This window comes from Xyrauchen texanus, chromosome 1 (assembly GCF_025860055.1).
Source record: "Xyrauchen texanus isolate HMW12.3.18 chromosome 1, RBS_HiC_50CHRs, whole genome shotgun sequence".
Lineage (NCBI taxonomy): Eukaryota > Metazoa > Chordata > Actinopteri > Cypriniformes > Catostomidae > Xyrauchen > Xyrauchen texanus.
This window is the reverse complement of record NC_068276.1, coordinates 12,914,410-12,925,687: the sequence shown is the minus strand read 5'-3', so window position 1 is coordinate 12,925,687 and position 11,278 is coordinate 12,914,410. Positions and strand designations below refer to the sequence as shown.

General features: G+C 36.0%; 1 protein-coding gene across 1 annotated transcript; it reads right to left on the bottom strand.

The window, feature by feature from the left end:
* Window positions 1-1,339: 1,339 nt before the first annotated feature.
* LOC127649486 (ras-like protein family member 12) lies at window positions 1,340-10,707 on the bottom strand. The gene is made up of 5 exons (XM_052134637.1): window positions 10,278-10,707; window positions 9,816-9,872; window positions 8,646-8,719; window positions 8,258-8,448; window positions 1,340-6,170 (listed from the first exon to the last, which is right to left on the bottom strand). Exons 1-5 carry the CDS (start codon window positions 10,387-10,389, stop codon window positions 5,843-5,845), a joined length of 762 nt encoding a protein of 253 aa, XP_051990597.1. The 5' UTR covers window positions 10,390-10,707; the 3' UTR covers window positions 1,340-5,842.
* Window positions 10,708-11,278: the final 571 nt, after the last annotated feature.

The window sequence follows — 11,278 nt, the reverse complement described above, 5'->3', positions numbered from 1 at the left end:
CTGGGGAAAAGGCAAGAGACGTTCAAGGACATGAAAGCAGGGCTGTACGGGAAGGGAAGGTCTGCAGATTATATTTCCAGTTGTTACACATTGTTTAGACCTGATTTCTTTTGGATTTTCTCACAGCTCATGGCTACAGATTGTTTCAAACTATAAGCCCTGCACTCCTTAGTTAATTTCTTTAGTTAATATAGGTGATGAGGATAGAAGCCATCCTGTGAGATTGCTGTCATGGAATGTTAGGGGGCTTAATGGCCCTGTTAAAAGAACAAAAACAAATTCCCATCTTAAGCATTATAAACCAGATATATTGTTCTTACAAGAAACTCATTGAAGACCAGAGGACCATAATAGAATTCAATAGCAGATCAAGAGGTGTGGCAATATTGATAAATAATAGAATGAAGTTTACACCATCTGATGTACTCAGTGTCCCGAATGGTTGTTTTGTTATAGTTTCTGGATCTCTCTTTCAAGTGCCAGTTGTCTTAGTAAATACTTATGCTCCTAATTGGGACGATGTTCAATTTGTAAATAGTTTCTTGTCATTAATTCCCAAGCTTAATACACACCATTTGATACTCTCTGGAGACCTGAATTGAGTTACTGACCCACTGCTTGATAGGTCTAACTCTAGTAGTATCGCTTCTGACATGGCAAAGGTTTTCTCTACTTTTATGCAACAAAATGGGTGTGTGGACCCTTGGAGATTGGCCAATGGCCAAGCAGTACTCTTTGTACTCTCATGTTCATCATTCCCTTTCCAGGCTAGACTATTCATTATAGATAATCTGTTTACATCAATGGTTCAGATAATTGAGTACTCAGCTATAGTTATATCAGACCATGCAAATGTGGTTCTAGACCTGCATTCCCACTTGAACGGCCGCAGTGGAAACGTAATCCTCTCCTGCAATGGTTTGTCGGCCAATTTAGACACCTTCTTGGAGAGCAATAAATTGGACTCAGTATCTTACTCATTACTCTGGGAGACTCTAAAGGCTTATATGAGGTGCCATATAATATCCTATACATCATATGCCATTAAAGAGTGTAGAAAGGAATTGCAGGCATTTTTGCAATCTATACTAGATTTAGACTGACAATATTCTGAAACACCTAAATTCAATCTTTTATCTACAACTCAAGCGGAACAATTCATATTGGCCTTTATTATTGATTCATATCACACATGGCCTTTATTTTTTAAATGGAGACAAATCAAGCCGTCTTCTGGCTCACCAGCCGAAACGGCAAGTTGCTTTATGTCTAATTCCTCAGATAAAGGATTCTAACCAAATTTTTACAAATAACCCAAAGGAAATTAAACAATGTTCACATCCTTTTATTTCTCATTATATACTTCAGAATTCCCTTCAGATACAACAGATATGAACAATTTCTTAAATCATTTAGACATTCTGACTTTGCAGTTAGTTGAGGTAGAAGATTTAGATCAAGGTCTTGAGTTGGAAGAAATCCTATTGAGCTTTATAATAAATTTAAGGAGAAACTTGCACCAAATATTCTCAAAGTGTTTGAAGAATCTTTGGAATTTGGTTTTCTGCCACCAACTTATTCACAAGCTTCCATCACACTCCTCTTTAAAGAAAATAAGGACCCCACTCAGTGTGTGTTTTATCATCCTATTTCCCTTTTAAATGCTGACATTAAAATCCTAGTAAAGTTCCTATCATACCCCTTGGAACATGTCCTTCCCACAATCATTTCAGACGATCAAAAGGGATTTATAAGGAATCGTCATTCTTTCTCTAAAATCTGAAGATTAGCTAGCATGATGTGTTTGCCCTTTCCTTCCCTGGATCCAGATGTTATCATCTCTTTGGATGTGGAGAAGGCTTTTGATTGAATGGCCATATTTGTTTGCGTTATTAGAAAAATTTGGTTTTTTTATATATATATATATATATATATATATATATATACACAGTATATCTTGGGTTAAATTACTATACCATTCACCGCTGGCATCTATTCGGACCAATTATTCTCTATCTGATTATTTCCCATTACTAATCCAGTAGCACTTTCTACTCTTAAGATTTTTAATCAGTTCTGTTATCACCATAAGTCAATTTAGGGCCTTATTTATAAAAATAATTCATCCACCCCCTTCTGTGACTTGTAGTGTGTGTTGACGCAGAATTTCTGAGAATATCTTTGCTTGTGCAACACAGAGGGCTGAGGCTTACCAGAAACAGGTAGGCTAGCTGAGTGCAGTGATACCCCTATAAAAAGACACTCCTCACACAGGTGTACACTCACTCACACAAACCGCACAGGTGAATCAGTTGTGAATACACAGCACACATCATGTGACAGGGGCACCACCACCATTTAGTGAGGAATGGCTAGCCCCCTTCACTGGGGCCCTCAGCTCCTGAGAAAAGACAAGCAAAAATTAACCAAATTAAAGGATCATAATAAAATAACAAAACCGAGAAAAAACTCTGGACGCAGAGCTACCAAACTCAAACAAGTGTTTTAACCCACACAAAACAAAAAGTATGAAGAGCAGGGGAGAGAGAGTCTGATAACAAATCACCCTGCTATGATCAACTTCACACAAATAACATAAATTAAAATGGTTTCAATCAGAAGAAAATTACAGTTTCCAAACTCATGATGATCTCATTGGTTCAAGACACTTGTCTCTGTGAGTCCCAAAACAGTACTTTCAGAGCCAGTGACTGAGTTTTATATGGAAACATGCCAAAACAGAACAAAAAGCAAAACAAAAAGCAAAACTTAAACTTAACTAAACTAAACAAACAGCAACGTCGGAAGTTCAGCCCTGCACTTTAGTGCAGACAGATGCATTCTGGTGAGCAGCTTATTTCACTGTAAATGTTGGAGCGACAGCCATAAACATGGCACACCGAAGGCAAAAAGAGTATGGAGGAAGGCAGAAGTTGGCCAGTGAAGCTCAGTACAAGCCTTGCATAAACAACCGCTTTGGAGCAGAAGAGTCTGATACCAGAAAGTGTGCAGTCACTAGATTGTGACACATGTCAAGTTGGCTGATAGACTATCAAAACCCACCTAATGCTGAGGGGTGTGATACAATAAAGCAGACATATGTGTTGTTCTTATATACACTGCATAATGCAGGTCGCATTAAAGTTTAAATATATTATGCATAAAAGGTAAAGTCACCATTTTACACAACATAACTGAAATGACCAAACCAGGGGAGTTATAAAAGACAGCAGTCTATACCACTACACTACGCTAACCAATCAGAAACCCCTTTTTCCTCATCAAATTAAATACAACCCACCCACACAATGTAGCGGCATAACTGCAGTAGCATGGTGACACGCAGCGTTTCTCAAGATTCCCACTGTGGCGAGGCAGATGAGGAATGAGGTTCTAAATGCAGCTTTTAATGAAACAAAAGATAAACAAGGTAACTCAGAATAAAAGGAAACAAAACACAGGGAACAAGGCACAGAACATGACAACATATGTGAAGAATGACAAAGAAACCAGGGGAAATAAGGGCTTAAATACACAAGGGCAAACAAGGGAATGAGGAACACCTGGGGAAACCAATCATGAAAGGAAACTAAGGACTACAAATCTCCGTGGTCGTCCACACTGGCAGAGAATGTGGAATGACCTCCATGGTCGTGAGCACTGGCAGCGACTGGGGAACAACCTCTGTGGTCGTGAGCCCTGGCAGCGACTGGGGAGAAGGTGTCCTTTTCCTTCTCCTCCTTTTCCAGACAGGAAAAGACAGCATAGTCAAGGGAGCGGACGAGACCACAGGCATATGTGCTGGCTCGTTGGCCTTGGCAGGCATGGGGGCTGGCTCGTTGGTCGTGGCAGGCGTGGGTGAAATTTTCATGCTAAGTATTTTGCTGATGTACCAGCCACTGTGGAAGGCGACCTGAAAGACTTGTTGTAGAGCTGTATAACAAGAAATTAGACAAAAAGACGCGCCTTTGATGAAACGTGATTATATTTTGAAGAACAGACGAAAGAAAAGCCGCCGATGCTCGTCTGATTTGATTTATGTGCGCAGTGAGCTCTGAGTGCAATGAAAGCGCTTCTCCAACACACAAACATTCATAGAGTTCTGGGACTCGTTTCCCAATAAGTATTATTCCAAGAGCGATTTTATGGCTTATTTATTATGATGATTATTATAATAATCTTTACATTTATAATTGTCTTTACTTTTTAATTTGCATCTGTTGAAACATTCTGATACTTGTGTGATGGCAAATAGAGCCGTTGGAGACAGTAAATGTTTGGATTTAGGGAGGTGGTTATATATAAGATTTTTTTATCACTTTGTTATTTTATTTGCTTTTTGCTTACATGTTGCAATATGGAATTGAGTACACGTGTTTGTGCGGGTTTTTGGAGACCCGCACAAACACGTGTACTCAATTCCATATTGCAACATGTTACCTATTAATATTTGCATATTTGTTTGTTTTTGAATAGTCTACGGGCAATATAAACATTGTATTTTATTGAAAAACTGTTTTTGAAAATAGTAAATTATTCGTTTGTGGTATGGCTCTTTCGAAAAACTGCATCAACCAAAAATAAAAAAATGGGCTCCTGACCCCTGGTATACAGTATGCCTTTCAATTCCATCCTGACTCACAATCAGTATCTACATTTATAGTTCAAACACAACTTTGCAACGTGTTATAAAGCAATGTGTATTATTTGGGTAACACTTTACAATACGAACTAAAAAAAAACATTGTTTAAACCTGTTTATTAAGATTTACTCAATTCAGTTTCATAACACAATTAAATTGAAATGTGTAATTTTTAACTAAATAATAAAAAAATAAAACCATTGTTTTATTTTATTTTGTTAAAGATTTGTAAATTGAATTTGATGGAAGTCTGTAGGAAATTGAGTGTGGTTATATTTGTTAACATTAGTTAATGCATTATCATGAACTTACAATGAACAATGTTTTTACAGCATATATTGATCTTGGTTAATGTTAATTGCTCACTGTTTATGTTAGTTCATAATGTATTCCCTAATGTTTACATATACTTCTAATTGTAAAAATGTATTAGTGTTTTAGAAATTAACATAAACCAAGATTAATAAATTATGTAAAAAGTATTGTTAATGTTAACTATTGCATTAACTATTGTTTACAAATGCAAATGTATTATTCTATATCATTATTTTATACTAAATAAAATAAGCTTTTTACTTGAAAGTGCTGCATCTAAATAGAGCAAAATAAAAATTACAATGATTTAGTATTTTAAAAAATATAATATGTAACACAATTCTAACATTTTTCTTTTCTGCTGTCCACGTAACAGTCCATTGTAAGTTATTCTCCTCCTTAACACATTTCTGTATCTCTCCATGTGATATTATTTTATAAACGTGGTAATTAAAATGTTTTTAATCAATATTAAACTTTCTTTTTCCTCCTAGCATGAAAAAGATCATAGATTAAAATCTTTATTTTGTCTTGAAGATTCCTTTGGTTTTGAGTTTTGCCATATAAACAAAGATGTCCAAATGGAGTCTTTAAAATGAATATATTATAGCCTATGAAGGGAAAATTGGCACAATGACATTAAAATGAAAGTAAAATTGTGGTATGAAAAAAGGTAATCGTTTGAATAGTCAGAATAGCTAACAAAGATAATTACTAGCACTCTAATATACAGAATTTGAGGACAGTGTATTTTTATACACTTTTTTTTGCAATCGTTCAAGTCCTGTTAGCTTCATGAATGCCAAAATGAGCAGACAAATGTCTGAAAGACAAGCATTCCCTCATGTAGATCCTCTTCAGCGTCAGAAGAGGGCAACAGTAAGTCAGAAGATCTTGAACCCCTTGAGGAGTGTAAGCGTGGGGGCCCTGCGTTTGCTCTGAGCCCTTGAGGACTTAACCGTAACCAGCTTTGCTGTGGCTGGAGTGGGCAGCTCTTTATAGCAGGCAGTGAGGGGAGGAGCAGAGGTCAGGCTGATCGCAGGTTTGTCTTCACTGATGAAGAGCGGACTCCTCTCCATCTTTAGCCTCACTTCCCGAACGGCTTTGTGAAAGATGTGTTGAACGGATAGAAAGTCCAAGCAGGCGGAAACTTCAAAGAACAGACACCCGAACCGTGAGGCCAGAGCAGCACCATCTGACATACTCACCTGTCTGAGAGAAAGAGAGATTTAAATGGGTTTGATATACAGTATGTTAAGTTCTATCGACAGCATTTGTAGCAGTTACAACAGGAAATCATTTCAACTTGTCTTTCGGTTTTTTAGAAAGCAAAACAAAAAAAAACATGGTTTCTAAAAGGCACTTAGTAAAACTGTAGCCACAAGACTTAAACATTAAGCATGTTAACATGAAACTAATTTTATAGAATTTCTTACATCGTCTTTGTGAACTTATATCTAGTGATATACAAACACAGTATATCAACTAGGCTGATAAATTGTGCGATATTTCGACCATTTACAGATTATTGACATTGGCGACAATTGTGCCAGTTTGGGAGATTAACAGAAGCGTTAGCTCTTTTTTGTGTCCCAAATATACCAACAGCCTTGTCTATGTATAATGCACTCCTTGTTTTCAATTTGTTTTTCATTTTTGGTGAACTTGGAGTTCATTTTTGTACAGTATAGTGGAAAAAACTTTGGTTTAAATTCAGCGTATAAATGTAATCTCAATTTCAATAATGGAGATTGATAGAAAACTATGTACTTAAATATTGATGTGTTTCTCACCAACACTTAAAATATCACTTCTGAAAATATCAATTTCATCACCGGAGTCTTATGGATTACTTTAATGCTGCCTTTATGTGCGTTTGGGGCTTTAAAATGTTGGTACCCTTCCACTTGCATTCAGGGCAATTTCTAGGCATCTGCTGGAGTGGTGGCGCCAAAGAGAAGGCCGATGCCATGCACCCAAAATGCTCACCCTCCAAAACACTGGCTCTGGTTCTATGGAAATCATGACGTAATCTCGTTCACATAAACAATGGTGATAAAACGATTTGTAGCTTGCATTTTTGTTCTCAAATTACATTTTTACTCAACTGACGGTTAGGTTCAGGGTTGAGGTTAGGGGGTACAGTTAAAAGCATTCCTGTTGACTTTATTACATCATTTACAACTAAAAATACGAATCAATTTTAGTGCCACTCTGTGGTCATTTCACGGAGTTAAAACTGGAGTTGCAAGTGTCCTTGCATTCAATAACACTTCCAGCTTTGGCCACTGGGGGCAGTCGTTTAAAAATTCGGTAAGCACATACTGATTTTAGGAGAACAATTTTTGACTAACTGTTGCAGATCAGTCTCACTGTGGTCAAAAAGTATTTTTTGAGAGATATAATAAAAAACTGTTATAATTAATCTAATTTAAATCACCGTTTTAATTAATCTAATTTAAACTGATTAATTCATTGTGCATAAACAATAATAGAAATACATCTGTGGTCTGTGTGCTTCTATTGTAAGTGTGTTACTGTAAACGTAATTATTGTTTGTTTGTTTTTTTTTTTTTGTTAGATTTTTTTCAACTAAGGAACATAATTATTTTCTTGGTGATCGACTTTATGCCACAAATGCTGTCAATAGAGCAATCCGGAACATTCATTTGCATAGAACACAAACTCAAAAGCTTAATTTCAACACACCTTTAATTAAAATCTTTAAAAACGTTTTGAAACAAGAATGTCACATCAGACAAAAAAGCAGTGGACCAGCAGGCAACACCTATTGTTAAAAGCCTTCCTGGCAAAGAAGAATGCATAAATCTGTGGTTACATAAATGAATAGATTTGATTGAGCCCAGCTGCTATATGGTCATTTTGAGTGTGATACTGCATGTGCTGTGTAACATGTTTACGATACCAAAGGAAAATATTCAAGTAATAAATAGTACTTTCCTGGACCTACTTCATATCCTAGTTTAAATATTTAAGAATTGTGAAAGGTCGACGTCTAAATAACTAAATGGTGGTACTGGGCCTAATTGTTGTAATTTAGCTAGTCACAGGTCATATGTTTTTCCAGTTGAACTAATAAAGTACATTCCTGTAACTGTACAAATGCACCGTTTCCTGCTTACTAAGTTACTGTTTTGATATTTTTCACTAACACTCACTCCAACACAGGACATTTGGCTGCTTAAGGTTTTACATTTTGCACTTAAGACACATTACAGATAATTTTATGGTATAATAACCAAACATATGAAACCTAATAGGAAGGATGTTTCATTTACCTGTATCGCTCCATGTCCACTTTGTTTCCTAGAAGAATGACAGGGGCTTCAGGCTGCAGGCCTTTTGTATAATGTGTGACTGTCTCCATGTACTGTTGGCAGGCCTCAAAGCTATTTCGATTGTCAATGCTGTAGACAATGATGAAGGCATTGGCCCAGCTTAAATAGCGCTCACAGTTGACTGGTCCATCCTGAAATAAATGAAGACAGAGCAGTTCAGAACACTTACCACAAGGTTTGCCAAATGCTAATGGTCTATTATCTATCAAACTTTATATGGGAAATTCAAGCATCCACCATTATCATGGAACAAATGTGGATGCAAAAACAGGCTGTCAAATCAGCAAGAAGGAAAATATTTGCAAAAGAGGCATATGGAAATCATTACTTGATCAGCGGTGTCCATCACTTTGACTAGAACTGGCTGTTGGTCAACAACTTCTTCAGAAGAGTAAGTATCCTCTAAAAATAAAGAATATACAAGAATGGTAGTATCTAATAGTATCAAAGTAACTAGCCAAAAGAAATTGGACATCTTTATTGCATTGCAACATAAACAAAAATAAAATTACAGTTCATATTACATCCCAGTCACATTTTGTTTGGTCTCTCTGTCCATCCAGTTCTTCAAAGTGAATATAAATATTTTTATAAATTACTTTAATTAAATTATTTAAAAATTGCATTTGAACAAGCTGAAAATGTGATACAACAAAGGACAGTTTTGAAAGAAATGTTATGTTGTTGTCTTGGAAAATGACTAAAGACTTTAATATTTAAAGTGGTTTGGCAATTCCTTTACATTTTAAGCCTTAAATGGGTCATAACATTTTCCTGGATCATTGACCTGTAAGCGTTCATTGTACTATAAAAACATATTGTATGTTTCAGAACTCAAAACTTCCTCCTCAATAGAAAAATAGCATTTCTTTAAACCAAGCGTTTGAATTTTCCCTACTTTGTGATGTCACGCAGATGAATACATCAGCACATGACATCAACGCCTACTTTTACATCATCGCACCCTTGGCCCGCCCACCGGCGCTCGGTCAGAAAGGTGAAGGCCTCTATTTCTTTACACCACAGGGAACTTCTCGAAACCTTGTGCCAATCTGGACTATTTTTAAACGTTTTTCTACATAATACGATAGACATAGACATAGTGTGTATATATACATAAATAATTTGTCATGACCCCTTTAAAATGTTGAACAACTATAAAAGAGTTGGTCAGTGTTGACACAAAAGTGCATTATATGATGGGGCTGCAACATAAAATGACAACAAACATAATATGAGCAGAAAAACAAATGCAGATTTCTATAGCATGTCAGAATATAAGAAAACAAAACAGCATATTCTAATTTAGGAGGCTAAATAAATAGAACTCTGGTGAATGCTGAGATAAATTGAGCTGCATATAAAGTCTGAAAGTTGATAGATTTGCCTTACACTGAAGTTGCATATATGAAACTAAGGCTTGCCGTTAGTCATATAGTAATGGAACTGCAGTAATGTTCGATAATATGGTAAATCACTGAAATACCGGGCAACTCACCAAGGTTTGGATCATATTCACTGATGAACCGCTTTGTGAGGAATTTCACAGTGAGTGCTGCTGGGGACAGACAAACTTCCTGTAAGTCTAAGTGAAGTTCAGTTTCGTAACATAGTGTCCCAAAGGGGTAATGGGAAATCTTTTGCTTTTGGCTTAAAAATAGTCTCATTACAGGGACTGTAAGATTAAACTGTTAAACACATTTCATTAACAACAACACTTTATAGTCATTTCTTTAAATAAAACGCAATCATTATGTAATGGTTAAATGATCAGTAGTTCAAATATATGAAAATACACAGATTATGACTTGTCTTACTTGAATAAAAAAACGAATTTGTATTTGTAATTATGAAGTGAATTTGTCCAGCACAAAGTGTAGGAAAATGTACTAACAGTAATGATAATAGTCTAATATTAATAATAGTATAAACTATTGTGTAATTTTGAATAAAGTCATACCTGACTTTCCAGATCCCATTGCTCCCAAAACCACAATATTACACTCTGATGGCTCATGCTCAGGAACTGTTACAATGTTACAAGTTCTTGCTTTCCCAAACATCAGAGACATCCTGAAGAGGAGAAGTGTGAAAGATCTGTGAAGTAGCAGATCCGCATCAAGCAGCCCATCAGACACGCAGTCCACATGTGCGTTGAGCTTCACTTCATACTTGGATGATGCTGATGTCTGATCTCTCACCAGCGCTCTCTGTGAAACAGCTGCATCCCGTTATACTCCAGCGTAAAGGTCAGGATATATCCCAAATCAAAGAGGAAGATGCACGGAAAACCTTTGTTGTCGACAACTACTTTAGGAAGTATTTTCTCTTTTTTTACTTGGCATTGGAAATAGGTTTACAGCATTTGGAGAGGATGTTGTGAGAGCGAGGGGGGAAATGAAATGTTGGTATATTTTGGTTCAGTGGGCTGGAGCACATATCCGAATATATCGAGTGGAACCTCCCCCCATGAACGGAGAAGCCTCGATACTCTCACTGCTCTCAAAAAGCAGCTTTTAATATATTAAAAGGGATCAGAGTTTTACCCCGGGATCAGTGTTCTTCTCAGGTAAAACTACAATACAGTTAATGTATTAATAATAACCATTATGACTCGTTTGCCAAGCAATATAGGCTAGTCATTTGACTTAGGCAATTTATGATCCATTATGTTAGCTGTTTAAAAATATATATAAAAATGCAATTCACCCAAAATAAATAAATAATGAACACACCTGTAAATGTCAAATCATGTAAAAATATAGTTCAGTCATTTTGATATTTTTCTGATATTTATTTATTTTAAACATTTCTAAGTGCACAATAAAATCAAATAAATGCAGAAATTCCTGAAAAAAGTCAAATGTTTGCAAAAGTAGTTTATCATTATTTCTTTCAAATATAGTTAGGTGGTGTAACTAACATGCAGGGAGCTATTACGTTGTCAAGTAACAAACAAAC

What these genes read in the sequence shown, in the direction of transcription:
- LOC127649486 (XM_052134637.1), bottom strand. Translation starts at nt 10,389, where the DNA reads ATGTCTCTGATGTTTGGGAAAGCAAGAACTTGTAACATTGTAACAGTT. An exon ending in TGAATATGATCCAAACCTTG is followed by an intron (nt 8,720 to 9,815) that starts GTGAGTTGCCCG and finishes CTTTATTTTTAG; the next exon opens with AGGATACTTACTCTTCTGAA. An exon ending in GTGGACATGGAGCGATACAG is followed by an intron (nt 6,171 to 8,257) that starts GTAAATGAAACA and finishes TCTTTCTCTCAG; the next exon opens with ACAGGTGAGTATGTCAGATG.